The 24,810-nt window shown below is 43.4% G+C and overlaps 1 protein-coding gene across 2 annotated transcripts in view; it reads left to right on the forward strand.

Annotated features, from left to right (window-relative positions):
* Positions 1–24,810, forward strand: part of cep85l (centrosomal protein 85, like) — a 383,155-nt gene that overhangs the window by 56,927 nt on the left and 301,418 nt on the right. For both annotated transcript variants that reach the window (XM_041187501.1, XM_041187500.1), the window contains exon 2: positions 1,664–1,825. In XM_041187501.1, the coding sequence (XP_041043435.1) occupies positions 1,664–1,825 (162 nt within the window). The remainder of the gene's footprint in view (positions 1–1,663; positions 1,826–24,810) is intronic.

The following is a 24,810-nucleotide window of genomic DNA, read 5'->3' on the forward strand; positions in this document are numbered from 1 at the left end:
TTTGGAAGCATTTGTATGAATTTAAACATCTCCCCACTGGGCTTTGAGTTGGGATAGTTTTTTTCATCATCAGAACTTTCCCCAGCATCTGAGGTCTCTTTTTTTTAATGCCTTTTAAGTTGCTATTCCCTTTCTCATTCCTTCTCTCTCTCCTTTGCCTCTCTTTCTTTATCCTTCTCCCTTGCCTGACATTCCAACTCCAGTTTCTTAGATGCTCTTTCTTTTTCTCTCTCTCAAGCCTTTTTAATTCTAATTCTCTTTCCTGTTCAAGCCTCTTCATTTGCAACTGAATCCAAGCTAAATCAATTGACTCACCCCCCTGGAAAATGTGGTCTCTCTTGTGTCCATCCAATTTCAAATACTGCACTATTATGTTTGCTTTCCTCACCTTACGGTCAATTCTAACTGCAACTTATCCGCCAATCCCATTGGCTTACTCTTGGTTACTTATATCAGTTAGGGTTAAATCTTCGATCTCCAGAAAAGTCTTAGCAACTTCCAAAGCCATTTTGTTTTACTAATGCAGAAGAAGCCTGGTATGTATCCTTTTATCCTTTACCAATTATTATTATTCCACATCCATTCACCATTGCCTGCATTTCAAAATCCCGCAAGAGCCCCCAGTCTATGTTGAACCTGGATGGGAGGGGTGCACAGTTGTTCTAGTCCCATTCCTCTCATCCTGTTTGTAACAATCATATTACTACAGTTGGTTTATAGAGAGCAGGTCAGAGTCTAGGACTCCTGTGATGAGTAACTCACCTCCTGACTCCCCAAAGCCTGTCCACCATCTACAAGGCACAAGTCAGGAGTATGATGGAATACTCCCTACTTGCCTGGATGAATGCAGCTCCCACAACACTCAAGAAGCTTGACACCATCCAGGACAAAGCAGCCCGATTGTTTGGCACCACATTAACAAAAATTCACTTCCCCCACCACTGATGCACAGTAGCAGCAGTGTGTACCATGTACAAGATGCACTGCAGGAATTCTCCAAAGCTCCTTCAACAGCACCTTCCAAACCCACAACTGCTACCATGTAGAAGGACAAGACCGGAGATAGATGGAATTTTCCCTCTAAGTCACTCACCATCCTGACTTGGAAATATATCACCATTCCTTGACGGTTGCTGGGTCAAAACCCTGGAATTTCCTTTCTAACAGCACTGTGGCTGTACCTACACCACATGGACTGCAGTAGTTCAAGAAGGCAGCTCACCACCACCTTCTCAAGGGCAACTATGGATGGGAAATAAATGCTGGCCCAGCCAATGAAGCCCAAATCCCATGAATGAATTTTTAAAAATTCTCATTTTTAAATTAAAAGTGCATTACTGGTAGTGTTAGGGGGTAATTATTTTTACTTCCAGAACAAGCCTCCTACGTTGAAAGTCTGACAATAATTCAACATGTCAATGGCTATAAAACAACTAGGACAGTCTGCCTTTAAATCACATGCTTCTCATATTAACTTGAAATTGAAGCATAAGTGTGATGAGAGTTTGGGAGGAATTGGATATAAACTTTTAAAATACTAAGTAACTTTCAGGAAAATGCAGATTATTTGTTCTATTATTATATTTCTTCATGCAGTATTCATCTGTTTAAAAAACTAAGTCTATCAGCATTTTAACATATGATTGGATTTGTCACTGTGCAGGCCCTGATGTCCCACCCTCAGGATGGGTTCCAGGTTGTGAAGCAGTGTGGCGGGCTCCCACATTACTGACTAGTGTCCGGCATAACACCAGCAGAAGATTCAGCACTACCTCCGATAGTGGAGACACTGGAATAGGCACTTCAAGTTCAGACAGCGTAGAAGGTGGGCTGAGATTCTGAACTAGCTGAGTGTGAAATGTTTATCTTAACATATGCGTTGATGGTTGTGGGTGAGAGTAGATTTTATACAGATGTTGATGGCATGCCTTAACACATTACCCCAGCTGCTTGTGGCTATGACTATTAAATTGGAAGTAACATGTTAAACCTGAAAGTATTTCATTTCAAAATGCAGATTTCTGCAGTTCTGGTCACGGTGGGATCATCTGAGCTGCTTCGGTTATAAACCAATTTAATTTTGTATACTTTGAGTTGCTGTAACTGTCTAGTTTTAGTATGCTGCAATAAAGGAACAACAGTGCCAAAATGTATTAACAACTTTCACTTGAATAACATATATAACTGGGCCAAATAGCTGCTTTGGTATGTGGTGTAATATAACCATTTATTCTGGCGTGATGTGTCTGTGCTGTCCAGTCACAGTCATAATCACATTGACTAGTAGGCTAACACTGGTTCAGATCTCTGGCTGTGTCAGTTATGGATATGTTGTCATCCCTGTGCTCTGCCCGTCTACTCATAGGCCATATGATTTTGCGATAATTTTCTGTACTTCTGCACGTAACAAAGGTATTTCAAATTTGCATCATATGGTAACTGTACACCATTTGCGCAGGAGGTCCAAGTCGACTTATTTGAAGCTGCTATGGTAGATGGACCATCCAATATCATGCATAGATATTTATAAGTTCTCTAATGGTCCTTCCCTTTAATACAGCATCAAGTTCTCTACCACTGTCAGCATTCAGTTCACTCTGTTTCCAGCACACAAACCAATGCTGACACTGCAATATAAAGAAGCTATATAATATAAGGTTGAAAAGAAAAAAGTGCCTTTATACAATACTTTATTACATCTCTTGTATGTCTCAGTATTTCACAATGGATTACAGTACTTAGAAGTATACTAACTGTTATTATGTCGGTAAGTGCAGAAAGGCATTTGAAAGTCGAGTTGTTACCTAATGTGCACTGTAGCTTGTTCATAATAATATTAAAAATAAAAAGTTTTTCTGAATGATCAACAAAAAGGCATTTTGTACAGCCAATTCTGATTATTAGTATTCATTTTAGCCACAATATAGAGATTTAAGTGTTTGAAGCTGCATGATCATTCAATAGTAATAACTCTTGAATATAACAAGTGGACTAGAACAATTATCCTGGACTTGCAAAGCTGAATCAAATGTCAGAGATGATTTTTATGCTTTGCTGTTCCAAGATCTATTCCGCCTTTTTCAAAAGTTAAGGGATAGTACTGGATTATTTCCCCATTGTAACCATCATGTAATCGCAGGACAGTGTAGTTCACAATGGTGCTATGTAAATTCAGTACAGGATAATGAGAACCTGTACTTAATTCTGCATTGAATGAGGATTCCACATAACTGGTGTCCAATGTTGTGAGATGGTTTTTGTTATTTGTGGGATATTGGTTGTTAACGAAATAGGGACCAATATGTTGAATATATATTGTTATGTGTTGTACAGGGGGAAAAAATGCTTTAGTGTATTAAACAGCAAACACAACTGATCTGAACATCATAAATACAATAACTTATTTTGGACAATAGGCCAGTGCAATCTAACAAGCATTATTATAATATTTCTTAATTAATAGCACCATCATTTTCATATCTTCTGAACAGTTGAAGCAATAGCTCTGTTCTCATGGTTTAGCCTGTGGATTATTCAGTAGTTAGTGTTCTTTGAAAAAAAACTGACAAATAAGAGCAAATGTGGGAAAATTGCAATACACAAAGTTGAATGTGGAACTCAAATCACAGCATTATACAGATAGGCTGTCATAATTAAGGTTTTTCTCATTGGAGAAAAAATTGAATAAGTTCTGAAGTACATGATTAATGCAAATGTAGATGCATTTAATTTAAACTGTAATTGGAGTAGTACAAGGCATGGATATAACACCAGCATGAAAGAATGTTCAAACAGCTTTTTCTCTTTCATATTTTCTGATGTTCTTAAACAGAAAGATGATCAGGGCACACATGCGAATGTGGTCAATCTGCTAAACTAGTGCTAATTAATTCAATGCTGTACTGAATAGAACATAGTGCCGGGGCTTATGATGTTGCCATACATGGCTAGTGTCCTATTTTAGCAGTTTTCTTGACTCTAGTCTGACTGTACTAACTTTAAGCATATTTCTAAAAATAGCACTGTGCATGTAAGCATATTTTTTTCAGAACTAAATCCTCTTGGTAAATAAATAATCCCTCTGCATTTTTTCCATTCTTTATACTTAAACCGGTGTCAAAATACCAGATTTGTGAAGTGATTTCATTTACACTGCATATAAAATTCGTCTTTTGAAAGATCAACAATGAAGTATTTAGTTTTAAGTAACTAGAAAGAAAGAACTTGTATTTATGCAGCAATTTTCACATCCTCAGCACATACCAAAGAACTTTAAAGGTCATATTATCCTGAAAAAACAGTGCTTTTTGAATGACACATCATTATTAATGCACAGATCTGCTAACAACTTATAATGAAGAAGAGATACCAAGTGAATTAGAAATTGCTTCAAGTTGCTGGCCAAGTTATGCCATTCCAATATTAGCTTTGCAAAAATGGCATCTCATGACTAGCCTCCCTCTGATTTTCATGAAGCTGTTGCACTTGCACATTAATTGCTCATTAAACTTGGCACAGAAACTTAAGACTTGAAATTAACAGTGTAAGTGCCCTTTTAATGATATGCTTCTTGTTAACTACTGCCAATTAACTTCCCTTGCCCAGAAAATTAATACTGTAATTATACGTACAATGTGTCATTCTTACAGGCTTTGTATTGTTTTAGGAGATCTTAAAATGCTTGTTTGAAAAGATTTCTTTTCCTATCTGCTTCCTTTTCACATTCTCTTACTGCAACCTTCCTCTACATCCCTTTATTTCTCTTTCTGTGCCTAATTTAACATTGAATTCATCCATCATAATTCATCCTCCTCCTCAGTCCTCCCCATTTATTTTATTAATCCCTTAATTTCATTGTTTAAAAAAAATACAGGGGGGAATTTGGAATTCTGTAGCCCAGAGAGCAGTGTAGGCTGGCTCATTGAATTTATTCAAGGCTGAGTTAGAAGATTTTTGATTGACAATGGAGTCAAGGGTTATGAAGGGTATTCTCAGTAAGAGAATGTGAAAATGGAGTCAAGAGTTATGAAGGACAGATAGGAATGTGGAGTTAAGGCCACAATTAGATCAGCCATGATCTTATTGAATGGCAGAGCAGGCTGGATGGGCCAAATGCTCAATTTCTGCTCCTATTTCTTTCAATCTTATGAAAATAATGTCCTCCCCCATGGTGAGTTTGTTGGTGAGGGGCATTTAATTGGGTGGAAGGATAGTGTGTGGATCCCCAACACCTTACCGCTTCTGCTGCAATTAAGTCTGTGGTGGGAAGACTCGTGGCCCAGTTAAGTACCTGGCTGGCACTTGATGCAGCAGGCATTCCTGAAATTATCTGTGCAATGCCAGGTACGTAGGCTTTACGTCAGAATAATTAGCTGTTTGAATCAATCAACATGTTCCTTCAGCTGTTTGAAACAGACCATATTAACTAGCCTGCACTTGCAAAATTCAAAACAAAATGTCGATTGTTAGATGTGATCCTGTGATTGGGCAGCACTTACTGAACAATCCTGAGTGCTCTAAAAGCTACATTCACAACCAATTTAAGTTGATCAGCGGAGCTCATAATATGGCTGACTTGCTAGAAGTAACATACATTCATATGCAGGGCCCATTCTCCCCAAATAAAAAAAATATGTTCAAGCCTTGTGCCTTTTTGAATTTCCCAGCAGCTTGGGGAGCCTATAGTTCCACATGGCAATGCCTTAGCCAATCAGAGTTGACTTGCCAACCAATCAATTTCCTTTCTTCTATAGTATAAATTTATGAGATTGTTTAAAACTTGACATTCTTGTGTTTGTCCTGATGAGTGCAACATGAAATGTTTTGGCAACATGTCTTTCTTTTCAGCAGTATAAAATGGTTTCTCCTCATATCTTCATTGCTTCTTTTGCCAATTACCTTAAATCTGTGCCCTCTCGTTCTTGATCCTTCCACCAGTGGGAATAGTTACTTCCTATTTACTCTGTCATGATTTTGAATACCTCTATCAAATATCCTCTCAACCTTCCCTTCTCCGAGGAAAGCAGTTCTAGCGTCTCTAATCTACCTATGTAACTGAAGTTCCTCATCCCTAGAACCATTCCTGTGAATCTTTCCTGCACCCTCTCTAATGCCTTCAATCTTGTGAAGTTAGAGGAGTGGAGGGTTATGTTTCTGGAGGAGGTTACAGAAATAGGAAGGGGCAAAACCATGGAGAGATGTGACAGCAATGATGAGATCTAAATAATCTTACCTAGATAATCAAATCTGGATAATATGCTTGCTCCTGGGCCTGAATTTTTCAATTGGTGGGCGGGCATGGTGGGAGCGGGCGGTGGTGGTGGCAGAGCTGCTTGCTGCCCGTGATCGACTCCGCGCCACCAGTTTACGTGAGCGGGCCAATTAAGGCCCTCCCAGCAGGATATGTGAGCCGTAGGGCTCAGCTCTACCTGTGCTGGTGGGGGGATGAGACAGAGTTGGGGGATAACGCTAGAGCGCTTCAATCTCCCTTAGGTACGGGGTTGCCTCAGGGAGATTGAGATGGGACATGTTTTTATATCTCGGAAATTTTTTAAATTTATTTAATAAAAGCCTTAGGAAACCTCATCCTGCTGGTGGATGAGGTTTCCTAAAAAGTATGAAGGCCGCTTGGCCTTTTTGCTTGCCTGCCATCCATAAGGCTGGACGGGCAGCACTAACAAGTACAATAATTACTTCCTTAATGGCCTTAATAGGATCTTTAAATATTGGTGGGCGCACAGCTGACTCCGGCGCGTCAGGCCCGCCCCCATACGCCGACTGAAAAATCCTGCCCAGGATTTGGACTTAAACCCATGACCTTCAGCCACAGAATGTGAAAGTATAATCCTGGGCTAAAGCTGATATTCAGTATATGTATAGTTTTAGGCTTGAATATCATCTGTCTTGTAACTTCAGTGTCATTTCCAACTATGAGTTGAGCTTCATATCCCAGATTCTCTTCATCACCAAGACCTTTTACTTTTACTTCCTCAGCACTATTCACACTTGCACTGTTCTGTTCCTTCTTTCCACCCACTAAAATCTTCATTAACATTTTGTCATCTCCAGCTTCATTACTCCAATCCTGTCCTTGTTGACCTTCATCATTACTCATCATAAGCATCAATTTGTTCAAATTCTGGTACAAGTACATGGTGGACAAAGTCCTGCTCGCTCATCATTGCCTTCATCCCACTATTGGCAGCCTTGTCTTCAACTGATTTGGCTGTAAGCTCTGAACTTTTCTCCCTATATGTACTTCTCTATCTCTTCTTTAAGATGCTCCTTAAAATCCACCTCATTGAACAAGCTTTTGGCCACCTTTCCTAACATCCCCTGCTTTGGTTTGGTACCAGTTTATGTCTGAGTACACTCCTGTGAATCCTTTGTGATGTTTTATTCCATTTAAGGCACTAAGTAAATGAAAATTTTACTTCAGTTATGTAGATAGTTTGCAGAAGTTGGTTTTGCTTTCCTTGGTGAAAAAAAATGTTGAGAGGAGATTTGATACAGGTATTCAAAATCATGAGGGATCTGGACAGTGTAGATAGAGGAAAACTGGTGGAAGGATTGATAATGAGAGGGCACGGATTTTAGATGATTGACAAAAGAAGCAATAGAAACATGAGGAGAAATTTTTTCACACAGTGAGCGATAAAGACCTGAGTTGCGTCACCTGAGAGTGTGGTGGAGGCAGTTTCAATTGAGGCATTCAAGAGGGAATTGGATTGTTAACTGAACGGGAAGTATGTGCAGGGTTATGGGGAGAAGACGGGAGAATGGTACTAGGTAAATAGCTCATTTGGAGAGCTGGCGTAGACACAAGGGGCCAAATGGCCTCTTTCTGTGCTGCAGCAATCCTGTGATTGTTATTTTATACACTATTTCAACAAATAGTTAGACAGACAAATATTTTCTTGTAAAAAACAAAAAAACTGCGGATGCTGGAAATCCAAAACAAAAACAGAATTACCTGGAAAAACTCAGCAGGTCTGGCAGCATCGGCGGAGAAGAAAAGAGTTGACGTTTCGAGTCCTCATGACCCTTCGACAGAACTTGAGTTCGAGTCCAAGAAAGAGTTGAAATATAAGCTGGTTTAAGGTGTGTGTGTGTGGGGAGCGGAGGGATAGAGAGAGAGAGAGGTGGAGGTGGGGGGGTGTGATTGTAGGGACAAACAAGCAGTGATAGAAGCAGATCATCAAAAGATGTCAACGACAATAGTACAATAGAACACATAGGTGTTAAAGTTAAAGTTGGTGATATTATCTAAACGAATGTGCTAATTAAGAATGGATGGTAGGGCACTCAAGGTATAGCTCTAGTGGGTTTTTTTTTTTATAATGGAAATAGGTGGGAAAAGGAAAATCTTTATAATTTATTGGAAAAAAAAGGAAGGGGGAAACAGAAAGGGGGTGGGGATGGGGGAGGGAGCTCACGACCTAAAGTTGTTGAATTCAATATTCAGTCCGGAAGGCTGTAAAGTCCCTAGTCGGAAGATGAGGTGTTGTTCCTCCAGTTTGCGTTGGGCTTCACTGGAACAATGCAGCAAGGCAAGGACAGACATGTGGGCAAGAGAGCAGGGTGGAGTGTTAAAATGGCAAGCGACAGGGAGGTTTGGGTCATTCTTGCGGACAGACCGCAGTTGTTCTGCAAAGCGGTCGCCCAGTTTACGTTTGGTCTCTCCAATGTAGAGGAGACCACATTGGGAGCAACGAATGCAGTAGACTAAGTTGGGGGAAATGCAAGTGAAATGCTGCTTCACTTGAAAGGAGTGTTTGGGTCCTTGGACGGTGAGGAGAGAGGAAGTGAAGGGGCAGGTGTTGCATCTTTTGCGTGGGCATGGGGTTGTGCCATAGGAGGGGGTTGAGGAGTAGGGGGTGATGGAGGAGTGGACCAGGGTGTCCCGGAGGGAGCGATCCCTACGGAATGCCGATAAGGGGGGTGAAGGGAAGATGTGTTTGGTGGTGGCATCATGCTGGAGTTGGCGGAAATGGCGGAGGATGATCCTTTGAATGCGGAGGCTGGTGGGGTGATAAGTGAGGACAAGGGGGACCCTATCATGTTTCTGGGAGGGAGGAGAAGGCATGAGGGCGGATGCGCGGGAGATGGGCCGGACACGGTTGAGGGCCCTGTCAACGACCGTGGGTGGAAAACCTCGGTTAAGGAAGAAGGAGGACATGTCAGAGGAACTGTTTTTGAATGTAGCATCATCGGAACAGATGCGACGGAGGCGAAAGAACTGAGAGAATGGGATGGAGTCCTTACAGGAAGCGGGGTGTGAGGAGCTGTAGTCGAGATAGCTGTGGGAGTCGGTGGGTTTGTAATGGATATTGGTGGACAGTCTATCACCAGAGATTGAGACAGAGAGGTCAAGGAAGGGAAGGGAAGTGTCAGAGATGGACCACGTGAAAATGATGGAGGGGTGGAGATTGGAAGCAAAATTAATAAATTTTTCCAAGTCCCGACGAGAGCATGAAGCGGCACCGAAGTAATCATCGATGTACCGGAGAAAGAGTTGTGGAAGGGGGCCGGAGTAGGACTGCAACAAGGAATGTTCCACATACCCCATAAAGAGACAGGCATAGCTGGGGCCCATGCGGGTACCCATAGCCACACCTTTTATTTGGAGGATGTGAGAGGAGTTGAAGGAGAAATTGTTCAGCGTGAGAACAAGTTCAGCCAGACGGAGGAGAGTAGTGGTGGATGGGGATTGTTCGGGCCTCTGTTCGAGGAAGAAGCTAAGGGCCCTCAGACCATCCTGGTGGGGGATGGAGGTGTAGAGGGATTGGACATCCATGGTGAAGAGGAAGCAGTTGGGGCCAGGGAACTGGAAATTGTTGATGTGACATAAGGTGTCAGAGGAATCACGGATGTAGGTGGGAAGGGACTGGACAAGGGGAGAGAGAAGGGAGTCAAGATAACGAGAAATGAGTTCTGTGGGGCAGGAGCAAGCTGAGACGATCTGTCTACCGGGGCAGTTCTGTTTGTGGATTTTGGGTAGGAGATAGAAGCGGGCCGTCCGAGGTTGGGCGACTATCAGGTTGGAAGCTGTGGGAGGAAGATCCCCAGAGGAGATGAGGTCAGTGACAGTCCTGGAAACAGTGGCTTGATGTTCAGTGGTGGGGTCATGGTCCAGGGAGAGGTAGGAGGAAGTGTCTGCGAGTTGACGCTCAGCCTCCGCAAGGTAGAGGTCAGTGCGCCAGACAACAACAGCATCACCCTTGTCAGCGGGTTTGATGACAATGTCAGGGTTGGACCTGAGAGAATGGAGTACAGTAAGTTCAGAGAGAGACAGGTTAGAATGGGTGAGAGGAGCAGAGAAATTGAGACGACTAATGTCGTACCGACAGTTCTCAATGAAAAGATCAAGAGAAGGTAAGAATCCAGAGGGAGGGGTCCAGGTGGAGGGAGAATATTGGAGATGGGTAAAAGGATCCGTTGAACTGGGAGAGGACTCCTGCCCAAAGAAGTGAGCCCGGAGACGAAGATGGCGGAAGAAGAGTTCAGTATCATGCCGAGCCCGAAATTCATTGAGGTGAGGGCGTAAGGGTATGAAACTAAGTCCTTTGCTGAGCACTGAACGTTCAGCATCGGAGAGGGGAAGGTCAGGGGGTATAGTGAATACACGGCTGGGTTTGGGATTGGAAGATGGGGTGGGGACGGGGGGGACAGGCAGGGGTGGAGGGTCCTAGATGGGTGTTGGTGTCGATGAATTGTTGGAGCTTGCGTTCCTTAGCACTTGAGAGAAAGAGAAAAAGTTTCTTGTTGAGGCGTCGGATGAGCCGAAGGATAAAATGAAACTGGGGGCACGCGCAGCTTTGAGAAAGGGTACGGCGGTGCTGCTGGAGGGAGAGGTCGAGTGTGTAAATATGGCGGCGCATGGCACTGAGTGTGGATTTCAGAATGTGACGGGGACAGCAGTCCGAGAAACGTTTTATGTCCCGGAGATACCTGTAATCCTGGGTGGGTTCGAAACATGAGGGGTGGAATTTCAGTTGAAATCCACGTGGGGTAAGTCGGAGACGGAGACAGTCACTGAGAAAGGAGATATGGCTGTGAAAGCGGGTTTTAGTAAACACCTTGTCAAACACTAGGAGGGAAATGGAAAGCAAGGTAGGTGAGCAAGACAACAGAGAGATACGGAAATCTTGTCGCAGAGAGGAACAGAACTTCTTCAAGGAGGTAGGCATTTCTTGAAGAGCAGTGGCAGTCAATTAAACACAGAGATAAAATCAAAAAAACTGCGGATGCTGGAAATCCAAAACAAAAACAGAATTACCTGGAAAAACTCAGCAGGTCTGGCAGCATCGGCGGAGAAGAAAAGAGTTGACGTTTCGAGTCCTCATGACCCTTCGACAGAACTTGAGTTCGAGTCCAAGAAAGAGTTGAAATATAAGCTGGTTTAAGGTGTGTGTGTGGGGGGCGGAGAGATAGAGAGAGAGAGAGGTGGAGGTGGGGGGTGGTGTGGTTGTAGGGACAAACAAGCAGTGATAGAAGCAGATCATCAAAAGATTTCAACGACAGTAGTACAATAGAACACATAGGTGTTAAAGTTAAAGTTGGTGATATTATCTAAACGAATGTGCTAATTAAGAATGGATGGTAGGGCACTCAAGGTATAGCTCTAGTGGGGTTTTTTTTTATAATGGAAATAGGTGGGAAAAGGAAAATCTTTATAATTTATTGGAAAAAAAAGGAAGGGGGAAACAGAAAGTGGGTGGGGATGGGGGAGGGAGCTCACGACCTAAAGTTGTTGAATTCAATATTCAGTCCGGAAGGCTGTAAAGTCCCTAGTCGGAAGATGAGGTGTTGTTCCTCCAGTTTGCGTTGGGCTTCACTGGAACAATGCAGCAAGCCAAGGACAGACATGTGGGCAAGAGAGCAGGGTGGAGTGTTAAAATGGCAAGCGACAGGGAGGTTTGGGTCATTCTTGCGAACAGACCGCAGGTGTTCTGCAAAGCGGTCGCCCAGTTTACGTTTTCTTGTTGCAGATTTTAATAGTTCCGTTCTCATTCACCACAGCATTATTTGGTTTTCTGTTTATATGAAAGTTGTTTATTGTTGGGAGCTTAGATTATTGAAACACGTAAAGAGCCTATTTGTCCTATCAAATTTGCAGCTGTGTTCCTCCAAATGAGTCACTTAGTCTAAATCCTACTCTTCTGCACAATTTCTATTAATATTCTTAATATATGTATTTTTCTAGCAACTAACAATTTATATCAGGTGTCAACTTCGGCTCAGTGGTAACTCTCTTGCCGCTTGTATAGATAATTGTGGGTTTAAGCTCCACTCCAGGGACTTGAACACATGATTGAGCTGATACTTTAGTATAGTACTGAGGGAGTGAGGGAGTGCTGTACTGTCAGAGATACCATCATTTGAATGCAGTGTTAAACTGAGGCTGCACCTGCATTCTCAGACGGACTTAAAAGATCCTTTGGAATTATTTGAAGAAGAACAGGGGAACTATTCTAGCCAACACTTAACCCTCCAACAGCCTTACAAAAACAGACGATTTTATATTTTGTGGACTTTTACTGTGTGTAAGCTTTCATGTTTGTGCCAACTGTGACCACACTTCAAAAATACTTAGTTGACTGGAAGGTATTTTGGGAGATCCTAAGAGTATGATAGGTGCTTTATAAAAGCAAATCATTTGTTCCTATCAAGGTATGGAATTCATGGACTCTGATTCAACTACAGTTGTTCCAATCCAGGAAGCCAGATGGTGAAATATAGAACTGGAGCCAAACTTGACACACTTTATAAACTTTTACTTACAGAGATACACATTACAAACATGCACCACCATTCTAACTACCCCCTGTATAATCTTTAAAAATTCCCCTGTAAATTCTATTTGTGATATCTTAAGTTTGTGCCTTTTCTTACTATCTGGCTGACTAGTGAAAACTGTCTACCCAGTGTTCACTTGATCATTAACTATTGTTATCAAACCCTTCAAAATCTTGAAGACCTCTATTTGGAAATTCTTTAATCTTCCCAACTCCAGAGGAAAGCCTACCTTCTTGTATCCTTTCATAACTGTAATGCTTCATCCATGGAAATGGCATATTTCCACTGCTTTTATATTCTATTGAGAATTGTAAGCCTAAACTGCGGGCCATAGTTCAAACTCAAGCAAGTGAAGGTCGTGTAGTTTTGCTCCTTGCTTTAAATTGTTAATGATTAAGATACAAAACCAATGATTCAGTTTGATTTTGTTATGGCCTTACCTGTTTGTGCTGCTACTTCGAAGGGTCAGTATTGGGACCCTTGCTTTTCCTGAGAAATATTAATGATCTAGATCTTGGTGTACAGGGGACAATTTCAAGTTTGCTGATGATACCAAGCTCCAACAGAGGGCGCTGGTGAGAACTGACTGAAGCATTCTGGGAGAAGTCATCGCAGTCACCACGACTCAGGAGGGAATCGAGGAGAAGGACTCCTGCACTCAACAGGAGGAAGGGCATCCAACAGAGGGCGCTGGTAAGAAGTGACTGAAGCATTCTGGGAGAAGTCATCGCAGTCACCACAACTCAGAAGGGAATCGAGGAGAATCCATTGTCAAAGAACAGAATAGCCCCAGGCATTACATTGCTGTAATGTTTTTATCTCTCCCTCCTCCTCAAACCTAAAAAAAAAGAGAGGAATAGGCAATGCCTTCAGGAGTGCACCAGACCTGCGAGGGACACTCTTCTGAAAGTGAATTTTAAAGAAAAAGCAGCTGATTGGTGAGTAAATCCTGGGAGCAGACTCAGAGGAAGGAGCACTGGAATGGTGAGCATAAACCTAGCTTACCTCAGGGATACGTGGCCTTGTCTCTAGGGAGTAGACTCGGAGGGAGGAGCACCGGAGCGGTGACCTCAGGGCACAGAGTAACTGAAGCCAAAACTGAAAAAGAGATGTCACAGGAAAGCTGTGACCTGATTGGTTGGTCTGCACCAAATTTGAAAAAAAAACACTGCAAAGCTAATTAATAAATTAATTATCTAAGTAGAGATGGCTGGGCAGGTGATGTGCTGTAGCTGTATGATGTGGGAGCTGGCAGATCCCTTTGCGAGCCAGAGTGACCACAACTGCAGCAAGTGTTGGTTGCTGGAGGAACTCCGGCTCAGAATTGATGAGCTGGAGTCCGAGCTCCAGACGCTGCAGCACATCCAGGAGGGGGAGAGTTACCTGGACGCTTTGTATCAGGAGGCAGTCACACCCAGTAGATTAAGTACCTCAAGTCCGGTCAGAGGTCAGGGTCAGCAGGGTGTGACTGCAAGTGAGGCAGGTAGAGGGATCTTGTGTTCAGGAACAGAGCAGCCTCAGCTCTTGACCTTGTCCAACAGGTACGAGGTTCTTGCTCCCTGTGTGGATGAGGAACAGGGCTGTAGGGAGGATGAGCCAGCTGACCACGGCACCGTGGCACAGGAGGCCATTCAAGAGGGGGGAGAAAAAATACAAGTAGTAGTTGTAGGGGATTCTATAATTAGGGAAATTGATAGTTTTCTTTGTCAGCAGGATCGAGAGTCTCACATGGTATGTTGCCTGCCCGGTGCCAGAGTGAGGGACATCTCTGACCGGCTTGAAAGGATATTGGAGAGGGAAGGGGAGGATCCAGTTGTTGTGGTCCGCGTCGGAACAAATAACATAGGTCCTCTTTCCTAGTCTTAGCTGTTTGGGGATTATCAGGAACTAGGAACTAAATTAAAGAACAGGCCCTCAAGGGTTATAATCTCCAGGTTATTACGTCCAAATTGGCATAGGGATGCAAGAATAAGGGAAGTAAACACGTGGCTAAAGGACTGGTCTGGGAAAGAGGGGTTCCATTTCGTGGGGCACTGGCATCAGTATTGGAACAGGAGGGATCTGTACTGTTGGGACGGTCTCCACCTGAACCGATCTGGGACCAATGTTCTAGCGAAAAGGGTAAATAGGGTGGTTAACAGGACTTTAAACAAGAAAGTTGGGGAGGTGAGGGAAGGGTAAAACTCCAAGAAATATGACTAATGGGAAACAAAGCAGCAGGTTAGCATGTGGGGAGGTGGATTCAACTTCATGGAAAATTATGAAAAAACTGACAAGAAAGGAGAGCCCAGGAGAGGCTATTAAAGTCTCCAGAACACAAAATAGGACAGAGTGTTTGGAAAGGGCTAGGAATCTAACTTCAAGCACATCAGATAAAGGGACGACAACGAGAAAGGCAACGGGAAATACACGACCGAAGATGTTGTATCTGAATGCACGCAGTAAACAAAATAAGGTAAATGAGCTTGTGGCACAGATTGAAATCGGCAGGTATGATGTAGTGGGCATTATGGAGACATGGCTGCAAGGCGATCTGAACTGGGAGCTAAATATCCAAGGATATACGTCCTATCGAAAAGATAGGATGCCAGAGGGGGTGGGGTTGCTTTGTAAGAAATGAAATTAAATCAATAGAAAGAAATGATGTAGGGTCAGATGATTTAGAATCTGTGTGGGTAGACTTGAGGAACTGCAAAGGTAAAAAAACCATAATGGGGTTTATGTACAGGCCTCCGAACAGTAGTCAGGATGTGGGGCACAAGATACACCAGGAGATAGAAAAGGTGTGTAAGAAAGGCAAGGTTACAGTGATCATGGGGGATTTCAATATGCAGGTAGACTGGGAAAATCAGGTTGGTAGTGGATCCCAAGAAAAGGAATTTGTGGAATGTCTACGAGATGGCTTTTTGGAGCAGCTTGTGGTGGAGCCCACTAGGGAACAGGCAATTCTAGATTTAGTGATGTGTAATGAGGCAGATTTGATAAAGGAGCTTAAGGTGAAGGAACCCTTAGGAGAAAGCGACCATATATGAGAGAATTTACCCTGCAATTTAAGAGGAAAAAGCTGAAATCAGATGTAACGGTATTACAGTTGAATAAAGGCAACTACAGAGGCATGAGGGAGGAGCTGGCCAGAATTGACTGGGAGATGAGCCTAGCAGGAAAGACATTGGAACAGCAATGGCAGGAGTTTCTGGAAGTAATTTGGGAGACACAACAAAAATTCATCCCTAGGAAGAAGAAGCATAATAAAGGGAGGACGAGGCAATCATGGCTGACAAGGGAAGTCAGGGACAGCATAAAAGCTAAAGAGAAAGCATACAATGTGGCGAAGAGCAGTGGGAAACCAGGGGATTGGGAAGCCTACAAAGACCAACAGAGGACATCTAAAAAAAGAAATAAGGAGGGAGAAGATGAAATATGAGGGTAAACTAGCCAGTAATATAAAACAAGATTGCAAGAGTTTTTTTTAGATATATATAGGGTAAGAAAGAAGCAAAAGTGGACATTGGGCCGCTGGAAAATGATGCTGGAGAAGTAGTAGTGGGGAACAAAGAAATGGCGGAGGAACTGAATAGGTACTTTGCGTCAGTCTTCACAGTGGAAGACACGAGTGACATCCCCAACGTTCAGCAGAGTCAGGGGGGGCAGAGGTGAGTAGGGTGGCCATTACCAAGGAGAGGGTGCTAGAAAAACTGAAAGGTCTGAAGGTGGATAAATCACCTGGACCAGATGGATTACCCTCCAGAGTTCTGAAGGAGATAGCTGAAGAGATAGTGGAGGCATTAGTGGCGATCTTTCAGGAATCACTGGAGTCAGGGAGGGTCTGAGAGGACTGGAAAATCGCTAATGTAACCCCCCTGTTTAAGAAGGGAGTGAGGCAAAAGACGGGAATTAGCCTGACCTCGGTTGTTGGTAAGATTTTAGAGTCCATTATTAAGGATGAGATTTCAGAATACTTGGAAGTTCATTGTAAAATCGGCAAAGTCAGCATGGTTTCATCAAGGGGAAGTCAAGCCTGACAAATCTGTTGGAATTCTTTGAGGAGGTAACTAGTAGGTTAGGCAAAGGAGAGCCAATGGATGTTATCTACTTGGACTTCCAGAAGGCCTTTGACAAGGTGCCGCACAAGAGGCTGCTCAGTAAGATAAGAGCCCATGGTGTTAGAGGCAAGGTACTAGCATGGATAGAAGATTGGCTGTCTGGCAGGAGGCAGAGAGTGGGGATAAGGGGGTCCTTCTCAGGATGGCGGCCGGTGACTAGTGGAGTTCCGCAGGGGTCAGTGTTGGGACCACAACTTTTCACTTTATACATTAATAATCTAGATGAAGGAACTGAGGGCATCCTGGCTAAGTTTGCAGATGATACAAAGATAGGTGGAGGGACAGGTAGTATTGAGGCGGGGAGGCTGCAGAAGGGTTTGGATAGGTTAGGAGAATGGGCAAAGAAGTGGGAGATGGAATACAACGTGGGGAAGTATGAGGTCATGCACCTTGGTGGGAAGAATAGAGGCATAGACTATTTTCTAAATGGAGAGAGAATTCAGAAACCTGGAGTGCAAAGGGACTTGGGAGTCCTAGTCCAGGATTCTCTTAAGGTTAACTTACAGGTTGAGTCAGTAGTTAGGAAGGCAAATGCAATGTTGGCATTTATTTCGAGAGGACTAGAATATAAAAGCAGGTATGTGCTGCTGAGGCTTTTTAAGGCTCTGGTCAGACCACATTTAGAATATTGTGAGCAATTTTGGGCCCTGTATCTCAGGAAGGATGTTCTGGCCCTGGAGAGGGTCCAGAGGAGGTTCACGAGAATGATCCCAGGAATGAAAGGCTTAACATGTGAGGAACGTTTGAGGACTCTGGGTCTATACTTGATGGAGTTTAGAAGGCTGAGGGGGGATCTGATTGAAACTTACAGAATACTGAAAGGCCTGGATCGAGTGGACGTGGGGAAGATGTTTCCATTAGTAGGAGAGACTAGGACCTGAGGGCACAGCCTCAGGGTAAAGGGAAGACCTTTTAGAACAGAGATGAGGAGAAACTTCTTTAGCCAGAGAGTGGTGAATCTATGGAATTCATTGCCACGGAAGGCTGTTGAGGCCAGGTCATTGAGTGTATTTAAGACCGAGATAGATAGGTTCTTGACTGGTAAGGGGATCAAAGGTTACGGGGAGAAGGCGGGAGAATGGGGTTGAGAAACTTATCAGCCATGATTGAATGGCGGAGCAGACTTGATGGGCCGAATGGCCTAATTTCTGCTCCTCTATCTTATGGTCTTAGGTCTTATGGGAGTATTATAAACCACAGGAGGACAGTGTAGAACTTCAAGAGGACATAGACAAGTTGGTGGTGTGGGCAGATAGGTGGCAGATGAAGTTCATTGTGAAGAAGTGTGAAATGATGCATTTTGGATGGGACAGCATGGACAGACAACATAAAATAAAGGGTGAAATTTTGAAGGGGACGGAGGAGCAGAAAGATCTGGGTGTATATACGTATAGCTCATTGAAGGTGGCAGGACAGGTGGAAAAAGCAGTTAATAAAGCATACAATATCCTGAGCTTTATTAATAGGGGCATAGAGTACAAGACCAGGGAGGTTATACTGAATTTATATAAAATACTTGTTAGGCCACAGCTGGACTATTGTATACATTCTGGGTGCCACATTATAGGAAGGATGTAAACACACTGGAGAGAGTGCACAAGAGTGGTTCCAGGGATGAGAAACTTCAGTTATAAAGATAGATTGGAGAGGTTGGGATTGTTCTCCTTGGAGAGCAGAAGGCTAAGAGGACATTTGATAGAGATTTCCAAAATCCTGAAGGTGCTGAACAGAGTTGGTAGAGAGAAGCTGTTCCCACTTGTAAAAGAATCAAGAATGAGAGGGCACAGATTTAAAGTGATTTGCAAAAGAAGCAAATGTGATGTGAGAAAAAAAAACATCATTTCAGGTCTGGAATGCGCTGCCTGGAAGTGTGGTGGAGGCAGGTTCGATCGAGGCATTCAATAGGGCGTTTGATGATTATTTCAATAGAAACAATGTGCTGGGGTACAGGGAAAAGGCAGGGTAATAGCAGTAGTCATAATGCTGATTTGGAGAGCCGGTGCATATACGATGGGCCGAATGGCTTCCTTCTTTACCATTAAAATTCTGTGACTCTGTGATTCTGTGAGAACCAAGATTTTTCTGCTTCCCTATTCATTTTAAAATCTAATCTTTTAAGGTGTAATTTCCTCTAATCCAGGATCCAAAATGAATCTACATTTTTCTGCATGGTTTGGCCTATCTTGCTAGCTTATTCTTGTGCTCCTGTGATCTTCATACAATTTTTCATTTTTTAATTTGGTATCATCAGTAAATTTTGATAAAGCTGCCTCAATTCCATGCTCAGGCCTTTTGTATTATAAATAAGAGCTGCTACATATGGAACACCACTCATCACATCTTGCCAGACTGAGAAACTTCCTTTTCCCTTCTGCGGTCTCCTAGTGCCATATGGCACATAGGCTGGAATTTTATGGCCCCGTCGCAGTGAGGGGCCATAAAATGCAGCAAGCCATTCTAAACCCCATTGACTTCGGCGGGAATGTAAAATCCCACTGTCACAAAATTCTATCTATAGGATCAGGTTCTACATGAATGCTAATGACACCCAGCTGTACCTCTTCATCATCTCCCTCAACCCTCCAGTGCCCCTCTGTGCAGTCAGTTTGTTTGGCTAACATCCAATCACGGATGTGCCAAAATTTATTTCAGTTAAATATTCCAAATGATTGGAGCCATTGCCTTCGTCTCACACCCCAAACTCAAACTTATCATCAGCAATGCATTATTAGTAACTGAATGACATCTATATCGAGGATTCTCCACCAAGGGTCTGTGCCCTTCTAGAGGTCCACGAGAAGGTTTCAAGGGGTCCACCAAATATTCAGATTGTATCTAAAATTGTTTCATGTTGATGTCATTTTGTGTTATATTCGGGGACATTAATGTTGCTGGCTTGATTTCCCAGAACTAGTTATCTTCCTGTGGGCACATGGGTGTTTAAGGGATTGTCAACCCCCTCCAAGATTGAAATTTTCATACAGATTTTAGTGTGTGTGTCTCTAGAAGGGAGGCAGAGGTCTGTATGTGCAGAGGTAGCTTGCTGCCTAGCTGGGTGAAGGGTGCAATAATTTTTTTTATTCATTCACGGGACGTGGGCATCGCTGGCTGGGCCAGCATTTATTGCTCATCCCTCATTGCCCTTCTTGGTGGTGAGTTGCCTTCTTGAACCACTGCAGTCCATGTGGTGTAGGTACATCCAGAGTGCTATTAGGGAGGGAGTTCCAGGATTTTGACCCAGCGACATTGAAGGAACAGCGATATATTTCCAAGTCAGAATGGTGAGTGGCTTGGAGGAGAACTCCCAGGTGGTGGTGTTCCCATCTATCGGCTGCCCTTGTCCTTCTAGATGGTAGTGGTCGTGGGATTGAAGGTGTTGTCTAAGGAGCCTTGGTGAGTTCCTGCAGTGTATCTTGTAGATGGTACACATTGCTCCTACTGTGTGTCGGCGGTGGAGGGAGTGAATGTTTCTGGGTGTGGTGCCAATCAAGCAGGCTGCTTTGTCCGGGATGGTGTCAAGCTTCTTGAGTGTTGTGGGAGCTGCATTTATCCAGGCAAGTAGGGAATATTCCATCAAACTCCTGACTTGTGCCTTGTACATGGTGGACAGGCTTTGTGGAGTCAAGAGGTAAGTTACTCATCGCAGGATTCCTAGCCTCTGACCTGCTCTCGTAGCCACAGTATTTATATGGCTAGTCCAGTTCAGCTGCAGGTCCAGCCGCATCTTTGCCTTTTGACATCTCATTGATGCTGTGAAACACACTACGGAAGCATTGATTGTCACTCTAGTAACCGGCTTATTAATAAAGTATTAATTCCTGAATGTGTCAGAGCAATGCCAAGGGAATCACTGAGGATCTTTCTCTCGCATGTAATGGTTACTTTTTGTGTGTCTTTTTGCAACACATTTCTTTTTATTACTACACACTAGCTTAATACCCATGAAATGATTTTCCAGTCAGCCTGTGTAATATGGTAATGGGCTACCTGGCTTGAAACAGGATTGCAATGCCAGGTACACTGATTTTGTGGCATTGGTATTGGATATTGGAGTCCGATTTCCCTCTGAAAATGTAAGGAATGTAAAGATACATTTCACCTGAAATAATAGCATCGTATTTCTTGATATTATGAACATCGGTTCCTGGTTAACTAAGAAGCAGGCTGAAAACACGAAACTATAAGTTTGTGCTTTAAAGCCGTAAATTGTCCCCTCGAATGGCTAATTCTACCTTTGAATCATTGCATTTAGATCACAAATATTAATGTTGAACATTCACCTGAACCTCCTAAGGAATAGCAATCACCGTCAGATTGCCACTCCGCTTCTACTTTTCGGCACCACAAGTCCACTCCACATTTCTGGCTGGCGCTTCTGAATCCTGCTTCTTCAGAAATGCAAAGTGGTCTTCCATCGAACTGCTTCCTCGAAGCATCAGGGGAAGACAAGCACACTCCCTTTATACGGCACTAGCTGCTGTATTCTGGGAAGTATTCACTAAACATTTAAACCTTTGGAACATTTAAACAGCTTTTCAGTGTGTTAGTGAATGGGTGTATGAATAAATGAATGAGGGAATGGGTGAATGTGTCGATGTGTAAGTGGGTAGAGTGGGTGAGGTAAATGGGTAGGAAGCTGGGTTGAGTAGCAGCTGGGTTGGGTGGTAGCTGGGTATGGTTGTAGGTGGGTGAGATGTGTAGGGTGGGTGTATGGATAGGTGGTTTGTGGAGTAGTCGGAGTGGGTCAGGAGGGTTTGTCAAGTCCGGGGCTAGTCAGATCTGGCCGGAAGGAAATCAGGTGAGGGGGAGTTGGGTGGTGAGGGTCAAGTGGGGAGCTGGGCGTGTCAGATGTTGAACTGCCCAGGAGATAGACTGTTCTGTCTAACATTTTCTGCCTAACTATCCAGATAATTAATTCAGAACTATGCCAAGTCTCTAACTCTAACTCAGATTCGGAGACTTTCACAGAGGATCCCAGGGAACACAGGAATTTCTCAGCTGAAGTTCAAACTTCCTGGCCATTTTCCATGGAGTTAGTGCACTGGGATTTCTACAGGGTCCTGAAATGCATCTTGTGGACTACATCTGGTCTCCAATGATCTGGAGACTGGACAATCTGGGCTACTGAGACATTCTATTCGACTCATTTGGCATTTTACCTAATTTTCAGATGCAAAAAGCAGAAACCCAATTTATCATTGTGAGACCACTGCAGAGTGTGGAGATTTAACTATTTATCAATCTGGGAAAGAAGGTTTGATAGTTGTATGGTAGTTATCGACAATATTAAATTTGAAAATTACTAATACCCGTAATATGCTTGGTTTATCTTAACACTGTGCAGTTACATTTACAGGAATCAACACATTTATTCAAGGTGTTAGTTGCTTGCTTCTCATATTTTCAGTAAATAAACACAGCCATTAAAAATCCTGCAAAACATATTAACACAACTTCTTGTTTCTAACACAGATTTGTAAGTAAAACTTGAGAGTTCTAGGAGACTAAAACTATACAGATGATAAATATTGTTAAATGACTGTGTTGCAGATCAATTAATCCTCCCCAATGTGTACATCCTGACCTTAACATGCTAGAATTCAATGAATCTTTGCACCAATTATAGATTATTTGGAAATAAATTCAATCAAAAAATAGAGTCATTTTTTCAGATCCAATGGTGCTGGAGATTTTAGTACCAGGCATGGGGAATCTTTTAGAACTACAACTAAATGATACCAATCTCTGATGGTGTTTCTGGGTTGCACATTTGTATTTTATTGAGATGTGGGGTAGTATTTATACCAGTTGTAGCAAAATCATATACCTGCTCTTTATAAATAGATTCCATGATGTTGTTATATGAAGTACTCAGCAAGTCTTCCTTCCAGGTGAACTATCTAAAGGATGATACCAATTGTACTCAGACAGTTGAAGAAGTCTTTCATTAAATCATGGAGCACAGAAGGCGGCCAATCAGCCTATCATGTGCACCAGCTCTTTGTTTAACCATATAACTGATTTCTATGCAGGAAAATACTTTTGCTATGTTCTGGGGATCTTTGGATTTTTCTTTAACAAGGGAGAGCGGGATGCTCAGAAGCATAAAGGTTCTAACCGCTTCTTCTAGGCTATATAAAATCTTTGCCATATCCTGGGAGTCTATCTAAATCTCTCTTGAGCAATCATTCAATGGTAGTACTCTGACTCCTAACACAACAGAAAAAGATTAAGCACTTGAGGAGATTTAAAAGTTTTGAATGGGCTTTCATGAGTGGGAGTGTTTTTTTAATATAGTGAAAGCTGGAATAAACACTTAGACATTTATTTTATTTCATCTCAACATGATCCCTGAGGTCTGTCCTTGGTAGATACTTGGTGAATTGGCATGGGGATGTAAGGACCAAAAGTGGTGGGGCACGTGTTGACATGGATTGTCATTACGTTGGCATGGGGCATGGAGGTGGCATGGGGAGTGGGTAGGTGAGGTGCGAGGAATGAGGACTAGAGGGCCTAAAATTTAATGAAACAATTGGGATTTAGTCCTAGAGGACTAAGATGGGCCTGTTAAGCAGTCTACCTCAGCACTTAGGCAGCCCCTGTGGCACCTACAATTTCTCCGTGGGGGCAGCTAGCCTGACTCCATCCCACACAACCCTGCCCCTGCCGCCACCCCGGAATGAAGATTGGGTCATTTGGGGAATTTCTTCCGAGATGGTTCCAGCGAGCAGGAAAATTTCCCAATGTGCACCACTTGCTTCAGGAGCAAAGTTCCAGGCCCACAGTCTCCTTCCTCAGTCGACAAATTATGGTAGAGTCGAGAGTACTCCATGGACCTTTAAAACTGGCAGGTGGGACCTGGATGCAGAAGTTCTGCCTCCATTTCTGACAGATCCCATTTTTGCTGGCAGTGGGAGGGGGTGCGGGACTTACACAGGAGGGGAACATAAATTTAGCAGGGCCATTTGAAATTAGTGCTGAATTCAAACAGACTCCATTTTGGTTGCTCCTATGGTGTTAACCCACAGTGAGGGAGGTACAAATTGATGGAATAGATGTAAACGCGTCTGACAAGTTGGATAAAGCCTGTTTAAATGTCAGGATTTGAAGTAGTTTTTTAAATACCCTGCAATTAAATCATGTCAGTGTGACTTAAAAAATAGTAGCCAGAATTTTCTGTGCCCGCTGGTATTAGGCATGTTTGGTGGCATGAGCAGACAATATGGCACGATCGGTTTCAAGACGGCTTGAAATCAGTCCATGAGCATCTGCTCAGCCCGCCGGTGATGAGCCACGTTCTCCACCATAGGATGTCAGGAACCTCACTGTAATACATCTGCATATCATTGCTAGGCCTGCCTGCCGGAATCGCCCCTCCCATCTGCCCTCGTTGGTGGGAAAACACACCAACGTGTTTCACAACAGCACATAAGCAACATGCACTTGTTGGGCTGCATTTTGCTTGGGACTTCAAAACTTGTTTGTTTACCTTGCTTTGGTCAGCACTCGCTGTCATCAGCACCAGGCTTCACAGACAGCACCACATCACTTTTAGAGGGCCTCATGGGTAGGCCTGTACCTACCAGATCAGACATATGTGGGTGGATTTTCAATGGCTGCAGGGCTAGGGCTTGCTTGGTGAAGGGGGAGAAGTGGCCTCAGGCAAGAGAAGAGGCTGCAGGACGAGGGATGTAATGGGGAAGGGGGGTATCCCAGGGTCTTTGTGGGGACACATATTGATCTGTGCAAGTGGCCTCAAGATGGTGAGGGCTGAGGAGGCAGTCTGCAGAGGAGATGAGGACAGATGGACATGTGAGGGTATATGGGTGGGGATGTCCCTTGAGCTGGCAGTGAGAGAGAAGCCAGGGAATGTGTGATCAGCTTGAGTGTGAGAGTTTAGAGCTATGAG

The sequence above is a fragment of the Carcharodon carcharias genome, chromosome 5 (genome assembly GCF_017639515.1).
Source record: "Carcharodon carcharias isolate sCarCar2 chromosome 5, sCarCar2.pri, whole genome shotgun sequence".
Taxonomy (NCBI): Eukaryota; Metazoa; Chordata; class Chondrichthyes; order Lamniformes; family Lamnidae; genus Carcharodon; species Carcharodon carcharias.